The sequence below is a fragment of the Suncus etruscus genome, chromosome 6 (genome assembly GCF_024139225.1).
Source record: "Suncus etruscus isolate mSunEtr1 chromosome 6, mSunEtr1.pri.cur, whole genome shotgun sequence".
Taxonomy (NCBI): Eukaryota; Metazoa; Chordata; class Mammalia; order Eulipotyphla; family Soricidae; genus Suncus; species Suncus etruscus.
The window spans coordinates 132034576-132047398 of NC_064853.1; the positions used below are offsets into that span (position 1 = coordinate 132034576).

Genomic DNA, 12823 nt, shown 5'->3' on the forward strand with positions numbered 1-12823 from the left:
TGTGTGGCTGGAAATGAATGAATAATCCCACGGGCAAGTGAGGGAGTCCAAACAGCAGGGATTTAATAACAATTCCTGCCCTTGCTCAGTGCTGCAAGGTCCCCTAATTAAATATTAAAAAGCAGCCATGCAGCCACAACAGAAAATCACTTTCTCAGCAGCAGGGCCTGAAGGTACCTCCTTGGGGACCCAGGTACTATGGGAATACCTTCCCTAGGCCCTGGCCCAGTTAGGGAACCCCATGTACTGTCATGCACATGTCTCTCCAGATGTAAAGCCAAGTTGCAAAACAGGGATCCCTCTCGGCTCCAGCCAGTTATGGAGACAGAAGCAGTTTGAACAAGCAGAATCTAGTATCCCTTCTGCTCTCGGCTCACTTTTCCCACTTCTCTGAGTGTCCCTATCTATGGAAAGGTAGCCCTGTGTCCTCACTGAGGAGCCTATCCCACAGGGATCAGAAGCTCTAAGGGTGATGGCAGGGATGGAAAGAGGCAAACAAAAATCATTCGCTGTGGGTGAGGTGAGGTGCTGTGGAAAAGAATCAGTGATTTAAGTAAGGAAAGTCTTCTGGGGCCAGCATAGCAGACAGTACAGCAGGGAGAACCAGGCACTTTCTTTGCACAGAAGAGGCCCAGATTCAGTCTCTGGCACCACAGAGGGCTTCCCAGCACCATCATGAGAGATCCTTGAGCACAGAGCCAGAAGTAAGTCCTGAGCACATCTGGCTGTGGGAAGGGAAAAAGAAAAGAAAGAGTATGTATTAGAAAAATGAGTTGTCCAGCAGTCTAGAAATTCTGTTTCTACTGCTAGTATCTCTCAAAAAGAAATACACAGTGGCTGCAGCACAGGCTCCTGAATTCAGAGGCTTGCAACAAACCTGTAGCAGCCCAGCTGACAGAGGAGGGACAGAGAAATTGGGGGGGGGGGGGTGATTGTTCAGCTATCAGAGAAGATGCATGAGTGAAATCAGGAAGAGAAAGATGACTATAGGTGTGGTGGTGTCCAATGGAAGCAAACTTCACGCCTCTGCCCCAGGACCAAGGGGAGAAGCCAGGGTAGGACAAGCACCTTGACTATTGTATCATCCCTCCAGCCTGTGCTAATGTGTGTCCAGGAACATGGATGTAAAGCAGCCCTGCGTACAGTCCACCAGGATCCCTGGACAAGAGACATAGTGGCAAAGGAGGAAGGGGTTTCGGAGTGACCATGCACACAGGGTGACCAGGAGTGACTCGCTCAGTGAGCAGGGAGTCTGCCTGAGATGTCCACGATATGGAGATATGGTGAGGGAAGTGGAATTTCTAAAGGGCAGGAAACTCCCTGACAGGGGTTTGCTCTGGAAAATCCCATCCACAAAGAAGCCTTGGCTGACTCAGAGGGGCCATCCCCACTCCTTTGGATGAATTGCTTTCCAGGGCCCATGAGCAGACACCTCTGAATATGCCACCACACCCTTCCCACCCCCATGCAAAGTCCCTCCCCATCATAGCTCTGAACAATGCTTGCATGCATATGTACACACAGAGAACACTGTGCTTACCTGAAGGCCTTTGGGGGGGAATAATGCCAGAGACCCAAAAGAAATTTCCAAATCAGCTCATAGAAGATGGGTCTCCCACCTCACACACGTAGCCATACTGCAAAACAGAAAAAGAAAAGATACATAATCTATAGATATTCCTTCCTTGGGACTGAAGTGTAAATGAATAAAAGAAGTATAAATTCGGGACTCTGATGAAACGCTGAAGCCTGGCACATCTCTCTGGACTGTCTGTCTTCTGTGCGGCATCTGCAGGCCTGATTTCCTGTGTGTGTGGCTTCATCTGCACACGGCTAGCCTTCCCTGGAGGTGAGTTTCTCCGCCCAGAAAGGGAGGAGCTGGTTGAACTCTGATAGAATGCTGAAGCCTGGCGCATCTCATTGAACTGTCTGTCTTCTGTGCGGCATCTGCGGGCCTGATTTCCTGTGTGTGTGGCTTCATCTGTAGACTGCTAGCCTTCCCTGAAGGTGAGTTTCTCCGCCCAGAAAGGGAGGAGCTGGTTGAACTCTGATAGAATGCTGAAGCCTGGCACATCTCATTAGACTGTCTGTTTTCTGTGTGGCAACTGCAGGCCTGATTTTCTGTGTGTGTAGCTTCATCTGCAGACGGCTAGTCTTCCCTGGTGGTGAGTTTCTCTGCCCAGAAAGAGAGGAGCTGGTTGAACTCTGATGGAACGCTGAAGCTTGGCACATCGCTCTGGACTGTCTGTCTTCTGTGTGTGTTTTTTCACCCAGAAAGGGAGGAGCCAGAGGAGCGCGGCTGCTCCACTTCGCTATGCGGCCACGCATATCATTTAGCCAATGAATACAACCACAACACATAGAAAAACCAACAATACAAGTGTGACAATAGGGAAACAATGCAGGACAGCGCCAGACGTAGAAAATGAAGATGGCAACTCTGATGGCCGGAACATGGCCAACCAACTAATCAGTCTCTCAGAGAAGGAGTTTAGAGTCGCAATATGGAAGATGTTCACAGAGCTCAAAGAAAGTAGAGAAGAGAACACTAATAAGAATCAAGAGAATATGAAGATAGAAATCAGAAAGCTCCAAACTGAAATTTCAGGTCAAATAACAGGTCTGAAAAACTCAGTAGATGAATTGAAGAAAAAAATGGATGAGCTTTCCCACAGGTTAACAGCAGCTGAGGATAGAATTGGTACACTAGAAGATGAGATGAATAACAACTCCAAACAGCAGAAGAGATTGGAAAAAAGCCTTAAAGCAAATGATCAAACAATGGAAAAATTACACAAAAATGTGAACAAATGAAAATAGAAGTCTATGATATGCTCAACAGAAACAACTTAAGAATCATTGGAGTCCCAGAGACCCAGGAAGAAAATCTCAGGAAGAATCAACGGTCAAGAACATCATTAAAGAGAAAATACCAGAGCTAAAGAATACATGCGATCAAATCCTGCATGCCCGAAGAGTACCAACTAAAAGAGACCCCAGAAAAAACACCCAAGACACATCCTAGTCACAACGATGAGTCCCACAGATAGAAACAGAATTTTGAAAGCAGCAAGATCGAAAGAGAAATTACATTCAAGGAAACATCCTTGAGATTTACCGCAGACCTGTCACCAGAAACACTCAAGGCCAGAAGGCAGTGGTGGGACATAGTGACAAAACTCAATGAAATAAAAGCTTCGCCTAGAATACTGCACCCAGAAAAACTCACTTTCAGGTTTGAAGGAACAATACATGGCTTCACAGAAAAACAACAGCTCAAAAACTATAGAGACTCAAAACCAGTCTTAAAAGAAAAACTGAAAGACCTACTTTAAGACAAGACTGACCAACAGACACACAAAACTTTGATAGAAAGATGGCACTAAATCCCAGGACAACTCTTTCTCTCAATATCAATGGACTAAATGCACCAGTTAAGAGACACACAGTGGCTAAATGGATCAAAAAACTCAATCCAACCTTCTGCTGCCTACAAGAAACACATCTGAATAGTCAGAACAAACATAGACTCAAAATAAAAGGCTGGAGGAAAATCATCCAAGCAAACAACACCCATAAAAAAAGCTGGAGTGGCTATACTAATATCAGATGATGCAAACTTTATACTCAGGAAGGTTATAAGGGACAAAGGTGGACATTTTTTATTAATCAAGGGATATGTAGAGCAGGAAGAAATCACTCTCCTAAACATATATGTACCAAGTGAGGGGCCAGAAAAATATTTAATACAATTGTTGACAAATATGAAAACTAATATCAATAACAACACAATAATTGTGGGAGACCTCAACATGGCATTGTCAACACTTGGCATTGTCAACACTTGATATATATATATATATATATATATATATATATATATATATAGGACACTCCACCCCCAAAAACCTGAATACACATTCTTCTCTAATGTTCATGGGACATTCTTCAGGATAGACTACATGCTAGCACATAAAACATACCTCCATAATATCAAGAGGATAGAAATTTTGCAGGCTACCTTCGCTGACCACAAGGCCCTGAAATTATATGTGAACTAAAAGGGACACAGAAGAAAAACTTTAATACCTGGAACAGGTATTAAACAGCCTAATACTGAATAACCAGTAGGTCCGAGATGAAATCAAAGTGGAAATCAAGACCTTCCTGGAAACAAATGCCAATAGAGACACAAATTATCAGAACCTATGGGACACAGCAAAAGCAGTACTAAGAGGAAAATTTATAGCTTTGCAAGCACACATCAGGAAAGAAGAAGGGGCATACCTGAATAGCTTAATGACAAGCTCATAGAATTAAAAAGTGCTCAACTAAAGGAACCAAAAGTAGGGAGACAGAAGAAAATAACAAAGCTGAGAGCAGAAATGAATAAAGTGGAATCACAAAAAAAAATCTGAAAGATCAATGAGAGCAGAAGTTGGTTCTTTGAAAAAATAAACAAGATTGATAGACCACTGGCAAAATTAACAAAGAAAGAGAGAGAGAGAAACTTGATAACTCATATTAGGAATGAAAAATGAAAGATCACTACTGATATGGCAGAGATTCAAAGAGTAATCAGAAACTACTTTGAGAAACTCTATGCCACTAAAAATGAAAACCTGGAAGAAATGGATAAATTCTTGGACTGTTATAATCTTCCACGGTTGAATAAAGAGGACGTAGCATATCTAAACACCCCCATCACTATTGAGGAAATTAAGACAGTAATCAAATGTCTGCCCAAAAACAAAAGCCCAGGCCCAGATAGATTCACTAAAGAATTCTTTCAAATCTTTCAAGAGGAACTACTACCAATCCTGGCAAGACTCTTTCATGAAATCAAAAAAACAGGAACACTTCCAAATAACTTTTAAGAAGCCAACATCACCTTGATAACTAAACCAGACAGAAATGCTACAAAAAAAGAAAATTACAAACCAATATCGCTGATGAACACAGATGCAAAGATCCTCAACAAAATCCTGGCAAATAGGATTCAATGCCTCATTAAGAAGATCATCCACTACGATCAAGTAGGTTTCATCCCAGGAATGCAAGGATGGTTTAACATCCATAAATCTATCAACATAATACACAACATCAACAACAAGAAACATAAAAATCACATGATTATATCAATAGATGCAGAGAAAGCATTTGATAAGTTCCCACACCCATTCTTGATCAAAACTCTCAGCAAGATGGGAATGAAAGGAACTTTCTCAATATAGTTAAGGCCATCTATCACAAGCCAGTGGCAAATATTATCCTCAATGGAGAAAAACTGAAAGCCTTCCCTCTAAATTCTGGCACAAGACAAGGCTGTCCTCTCTCACCACTCCTCTTCAACATAGCACTGGAAGTCCTTGCTATAGTGATTAGGCAAGAAAAAGATATCAAGGGAATGCAGATAGAAAGGAAGAAGTCAAGCTCTCGCTGTTTGCAAATGACATAATACTCTACTTAGAAAACCCTAAAGACTCTTCCAAAAAGCTTCTAGAAACAATAGACTCATATAGCAAGGTGGCAGGCTACAAAATTAACACACAAAAATCAATGGCCTTTCTATACACCAATAGTAATAAAGAAGAAACGGACATTAAGAAAACAACTCCAGGGCCTGGAGAGATAGCACAGCGGCGTTTGCCTTGCAAGCAGCTGATCCAGAACCAAAGGTGGTTGGTTCGAACCCCGGTGTCCCATATGTTCCCCCGTGCCTGCCAGGAGCTATTTCTGAGCAGACAGCCAGGAGTAACCCCTGAGCACCGCCGGGTGTGGCCCCCCCCCAAAAAAAAAACTCCATTCACAGTAGTGCCACACAAACTCAAATATCTTGGAAATCAACTTGACTAAAAATGTGAAGGACCTATACAAAGAAAATTATAAAACTCTGCTCCAAGAAATAAGAGGACACGCAGAAATGGAAGCACATACCCTGCTCATGGATTGGCAGGATTAAAATCATTAAAATGGCAATAATCCCCAAAGCATTGTACATATTTAATGCGATCCCTCTAAAGATACCCATGACATTCTTCAAAGAAGTGGATCAGGCACTTTTGAAATTTGTTTGGAACAATAAACACCCTAGAATAGCTAAAGCAATCATTGGGAAAAAGAATATGGGAGGAATTACTTTCCCCAAATTTAAATTGTACTACAAAGCAATAGTTATCAAAACAGAATGGTATTGGAATAAAGACAGGTCCTCAGATCAGTGGAATAGGCTTGAATACTCAGACATGTTCCCCAGACATACAATAACCTAATTTTTTATAAAAGAGCAAGAAATTCTAAATAAAGCAGAGAAAGCCTCTTCAACAAGTGATGTTGGCACAACTGGCTAGCCACTTGCAAACAATTGAACTTAGACCCCCAGCTAACATCATGTATGAAGGTAAAATCCAAATGGATGAAAGACCTTGATGTCAGATCTGAAACCATAAGATATATAGAACAACACATAGGTAAAACACTCCAGGACATTGAGACTACAGGCATATACAAGGAAGAAACTGCACTCTCTAAGCAAGTGAAATCAGAGATTAACAGATGGGAATATATTAAGCTGAGAAGCTTCTGCACCTCAAAGGAAATAGCGCCCAGGATACAAGAGCCACCCACTGAGTGGGAGAAACTATTCACCCAATACCCATCAGATAAGAGGCTAATCTCCAAAATATACAAGGCACTGACAGAACTTTACAAGAAAAAAATCTAATCCCATCAAAAAATGGGGAGAAGAAATGGACAGACCCTTTGACAAAGAAGAAATACAAATGGCCAAAAGACACATGAAAAAATGCTCCACATCACTAATCATCAGGGAGATTCAAATCAAAACAACTATGAGGTACCACCTCACACCCCAGAGATTGTCACACATCACAAAGAATGAGAACAAGCAGTGTTGTCGGGGATGTGGAGAGAAAGGAACTCTTATCCACTGCTGGTGGGAATGCCATCTAGTTCAACCTTTATGGGAAGCGATATGGAGATTCCTCCAAAAACTGAAAATCGAGCTCCCATACGATCCAGCTATACCACTCCTAGGAATATACCCTAGGAACACAAAAATACAATACAAAAATTCCTTCCTTACACCTATATTCATTGCAGCACTATTTACCGTAGAAAGACTCTGGAAATAACCAAGATACCCTTCAACAGATGAATGGCTAAAGAAACCTTGGTACATATACAGAACGGAATATTATGCAGCTGTCAGGAGAGATGAAGTCATGAAATTTACCTATACATGGATGTACATGGAATCTATTATGCTGAGTGAAATAAGTCAGAGAGAGAGAGAAAAATGCAGAATGGTCTCCCTCATCTATGGGTTTTAAGAAAAATGAAAGACATTCTTGCAATAATAATTTTCAGACACAAAAGAGAGAAGGGTTGGAAGTTACAGCTCACCTTATGAAGCTCACCACAAAGAATGATGAGTTTAGTTAGAGAAATAACTACATTTTGAACTATCCTAATAATGAGAATGTATGAGTGAAATAGAAAGCCTGTCTAGAGTACAGGCAGGGGTTTAGTGGGGAGGAGGGAGATTTGGGACATTGGTGATGGGAATGTTGCACTGGTGATAGGTGGTGTTCTTTACATGACTGACCCAAACACAATCATGTATGTAATCAAGGTGTTTAAATAAAATATATATAAAAAAGAACTATAAATTTAATTTGCATAAAAAGAGCAGGAGGGTTTCAAGATAAAGAGATCCAGCCTTAAAGCAAAACACAATTGAAGTTTTTTGTTTGTTTATTTGTTTGTTTTGGTTTTTTGGTGGGGGTCACACCCGGCAGCACTCAGGGGTTACTCCTGGCTCTATGCTCAGAAATTGCTCCTGGCAGGCTCAGGGGACTATATGGGATGCTGGGATTCGAACCACTGACCTTCTGCATGCAAGGCAAACGCCTTACCTCCATGCTATCTCTCCAGCCCCACTATTTGAGTTTTATTGAACTGAGACAGCCAGGGTGGAAAGTGTCTGGACTGTTTGGAAAATATTTATCAGGTCTCACTCTGCACTCCTGAGATCTATGTTTAGGGCTCTCGCATTTCAAGTTGATGAGGCGTGTGCATTGTGTGTCTGACTGAGTTTAGGCCTCACCTCCCTGCTCTGTCAGGAAGATGTTAGTTAGGGGAACAGACAGACAGAACTTCCCTCCGCTGCCCCCCCTGATGGCAGCAGCAAGGATCTTCACTCCAGATAAATCAATCAAATCACCACATTTCAGAGGAGAGAAATAAGAGAGAAGTGAGAGAAAAAAATGAGAGAAGAAATCATAGATAGATGATAGATAGATGATAGATAGATAGATAGATAGATAGATAGATAGATAGATAGATAGATAGATAGATAGATAGATAGATAAGATAGATAGATGATAGGTAGATAGATGATAAATGGATAGATAGATAGATGATAGATAGATGGATAGATAGATAGATAGATAGATAGATAGATAGATAGATAGATAGATAGATGATAGATAGATAGATAGATAGATGATAGATACATGATAGATAGATAGATAGATAGATAGATAGATAGATAGATAGATAGATAGATAGATAGATAGACAGACAGACAGACAGACAGAAACAAAAACAATAAGGCATCTTACACAGGAATATCCCTGGATTCGTCCCAGACCCCAATTATGGTCCCCTACACACTGCAAGGAATGAACCCTGAGCATAGGCCAAGAGTAAGCTCTGAACACCTCTGAGTATACACACACACACACACACACACACACACACACACACACACACACACACGCATAAAATTACATCTTGAGATTCAGCATGCCCTTGCTAATACCATCTCTAAAGTAACCAACAAGCTTAGGAACCTTTGAAAAAGAGCCACTACAAAGATGGTTTCCAGACAAGAACAGCATTCCAGTGCAGGCCCACCTATTCCCTGAACAGATTGTTTGCAGGGAGCTAAGTCATGCCGCTCCAAAGACAGAGCTGCTCCCCACATTTTGAAGTGTCATGTGTCTGTTATCAAGTCACCCTCGAGTCTCCTCAATCTCCATGTCTAGTTTCTCTGAGATTTCTCCTTGGATATCTGGGTGGCTTAGTGCTCATGTGCCTGATTTTAAAACCTTTGAAGGAATTCGTGTTTTCTGCTGCTGACTTCTTGCTAAAGCCAGAAAGCACTCTGAATAATGTCAAGGATTTGGCTTTTGGACACAGAAAATGGTCGTTTTTGGTAAATGTCCTGGGCCCACCCACAAAGGCTAGTCAGTTTTCTGGTGCAGGGTGGGAGAGACATCATTCATTGCCTCTCTTCTGCCTTCCCTCTCTTAGCTGGCTTCACCCCACAGAAATGCTCCTAATCTTCCAGCTGTGGCTGCACACTGGCCTTTCTTTCTTTCTTTCTTTCTTTCCCACTAGCCTTTGCTCTAGATATGCTCTGGGCACCTATTATGGAACATAAGGATAGTCGGAGCAGATAGAGACCTTTTATCAGGAACCTCCTCTGTCCCCTCCAGCAGAGCTTCCTGCCTTGTTTCTTCTATGATGTTAACATCACCATGAAGGCTGCTCTTGTGTGTGTGCAGACTGCATTCTTCTTTGGCCTTTTGAAAAAATTCTATCAAGCCCTTGTAGCTCCGCACAGCACCCTGATGGGAACATCACTGTCTAGCTACATAAATAAAATGGCAAATAGAAAAGCTTTGATGCCAGGGAAGGAAACGTCTGACAGAAACTGTGCCCTGAGTAAATGCAGCCTTTGCCATGCAGGGGATCAAACCCAGGACTGCACACATTCTAGGCGTATGCTCTGCTGCTGCTGAGCTCTAGCCCCTAATTATGTGACCTGTATCTGTGGCCTTGCAGAATTTCTAAGGGCCTATGGACCTTAGAAACACCAAGGACCCAGCAGTAGGGGCTGACAGGTGCTGCCCACAGTCCCTCCAACACGGATGGCTCAGTATTTGTTTGGGGAGAGCCTGTTCATGTTCTCTGCCTTCTAGCAGACCCTGAGCACAGTGTGTCAGCTCCCTCCCCAGAGAAAGCAACAGGCTTTGCATTTGAAAGCAGATTCTCTGGCTGTTTGGGAACTCTTCCCTAGCTGGCTCAGAGACAGGATTTTTCCTATTTCTTTGCACGACCAGCCACCCTCTGCCCAGCTCAGGGACCCAGTGTCACTCCTAGCAGTGCTGTAACAGGGATCTGATGGGTTTCAGATTATGAGGACATGTGGTGCCGGGGATCACAGGGGATCACTCAGGACTTCACACAGGCCAGGCACACACTCCCTATGGGGCCCCAGATATGATTTCTCTTGTTTTGGATCACATCCAAGAGTTTTCAGAGCCTAATTCTGACTGTGCTCTTGGGTCACTCCTGATGATGATACTCCGGAGACCCTGTGCAGGGCCAGGGACTGAACTGGGCCTGCCACATTGCCACATGCCAGGCAAACACCTCAATCACTGTACTGTGACCCTCAAACCATAGATATGGTGTTTAGAAGCCTTTTTCTCTCTTTGTTCTCAAGAGAAGGGTCTTAGTACCCTTCTGATGGTCTGAGCCAACCATCTGCTCTTCCAGCCCCTGGGAATGAACCCATGATCAGCTCCTCTGAAAAGCATCCCTGCAGCCCTCCTGGGCATAACTATGGCTCTCTCCATGCTGCTGGGATGTTTGCAAATGAAGACATTGCATACAATAATTTATGCCACGCTGCAAGCAGGACTCTCAGGGGAGGGGGCCCACGCTGGCTGTGCTCACTTTAAAGCTCTTCATAAGATTGGGAAAGAAGCATCTGGAAAGGCTGGTCCAGAAAAGGCCTGTCTGAACGGTGCCATACTAGGAGAGCGTGCTAGTGTGAACCCCAGACTGTCACGTCTCTGCAGACCTGCCTTTTCGTCCATCACAAACACATTGGGAGCCCTTGGTGTGTTCTGTGCCTTTAACCTGCAGACTCACAACTGCCCTAGAGTCTGCCCACTGGGAAACACAGACATAATGCTGCTTGATCAGAATTTCATCAGGCAAAGGGACTCTCTTCTTGGGAATACCCTCCCTCCCCACACCCGCAGCTTGTGTCTGCACCTTTCTGGGGGCTGGAAAGGAGCACAAGGGCAGGAGGAGCTGTGAGGACCACAAGGAAGGTCCTAAATAGTCATCCTACTTCTCTGTCACTTGGAGTCCTCCAAGCCCACCATGCCAAGCATCATCCCTACCAGAGGTTGTGTCTGCTGTCTTAGAGTGGGTCATGTGCCTATGTCACAGACTCGCTTCCACCGTTCTGTTCTGTTCTTGCCCTACTTTTTCTGATTTGTGTGTCACCGCCAGGCAATGGGAGAGCAGATATGTCCTTATTGCTACAGTGTGAAGGGACAGGGAAGCCACAGGGATGTGCAATTTTAGGGGGTGGGTGGGGCCTCTGTGTAGGAGGATCTGGAAAGCTGCTCCAACGTGCCAGCCAAACATCTGGACCCATGGGCATCAGTGCATCTTCCGTCCATGCCATCCCATCTGTCTTCAGCTGCATGGCTGCATGGCTGCGGGCATGCTCAATGCGCCCCCCTGCTGGGAGCCATGGGCACTGCCAGGCACCCCATGGCTCTCACCTGTTCTTACCTTGTTGGAACCTACGGGTTGGAGGGGCCACCTGCTGGGCAGCGCTGGATGGGGACCTGGTCACTCCTAAGCGTGCCATCACCATGGAGGATAAGGGTGTGGTTTTGCTTGTTCGATGAATGGATTTGGTAAAATGTTTTCTTACTTTCTCCTAGACATCACCTGGTGGTATTACCAGTATCAGAGAGGTAAAAAGCTCATGCTAACTTGCCATTCTCACAGTGACCCTTCACAGGAAACCCAAGACTACCCTCTCCTGAGCAGTGACATATGTGAGAGAGCTCGCAAGGGATGTGTGGGCCAAGCATGGTCACTGCTGACAACAAATGACCCCTCCCCTCTATGCTGGTTTGCCCTCATCAACAGGTTTCCCAGGCGCTTTTCTTCCTGGTCCATCTCTCTGCATTCTGTTATGTGTCTCAGTACAGAATGAGAAAGTAGAATGAGCTGAGCCGGAGTGGTGTGAGGCTGGAGGTGGGAGAGTAAGGAAACAGCTCGGGAACGAAACCCCCACCCTCTGGGGGATGAGAAGGAGCCTTGATGTTCTGGGTGCCCAGAGGGCCCTGTCATATACGTCTCCACCCAACTTCTACATGCACAGTTACCAAATGTAAATAAGAGAAAGAAACACCCCCACTCTACATGGGGACCTAGCTAAGTTCTGGCAGTTATAGCAAGCATGTTTTAGAGCCCTGGTAAAATCTATCATTAGGGCACATTCATGCCCCAAACTAGACTCTCTGTGGTAAAAAGTGGTTAAAAGGGAGTAGTGATAAAAAGTCCAGCCCAGAGAGCCCAGATGGGCTTGTTCCTTGGCTATTGGGCCTAGAATAATGGAGACTCATCAGTGGTCACTGAGATGCCAGTCCTCCCACTGTCACCACACATGGCCCCCTAGTCCCGCCTCTTGGCTACTTAGTCAGGATGTCCTGCAAGGAATCTGCTAGGATCTAGGGGTGGTTGGATGTGGCCTCAAACAGGGCCATGCGAGAGCATTTCTGGTGCCAGAAGCCTCAACCACGAGCAGGACTGTCACATGTCACAAATACAGGAGTTCCCACTATGAGACCCCCATCACATAGAGGTTGTACTGAATCCACATCATCCCTGACCACTTTCCCTGCAACCGGGACTTCCCATGGCTCAGAGCCTGTGTCCAGGTGAGTGTCACTCAAGCTCATCACTCACAAGGGTCCCA

At 44.3% G+C, this 12823-nt stretch overlaps 1 protein-coding gene across 5 annotated transcripts in view; it reads left to right on the forward strand.

Moving 5' to 3' along the window:
- Positions 1-12823, forward strand: part of KCNIP1 (potassium voltage-gated channel interacting protein 1) — a 166938-nt gene that overhangs the window by 134982 nt on the left and 19133 nt on the right. For 2 of the 5 annotated variants that reach the window (XM_049776091.1, XM_049776095.1), the window contains exon 2: positions 11781-11813. The exons of 2 other annotated variants lie outside the window; for them this stretch is intronic. In XM_049776091.1, the coding sequence (XP_049632048.1) occupies positions 11781-11813 (33 nt within the window). Of the gene's footprint in view, positions 1-11778; positions 11814-12823 lie in introns of all 5 variants that reach the window. One more of the 5 variants, XM_049776093.1, reaches the window with a different exon arrangement.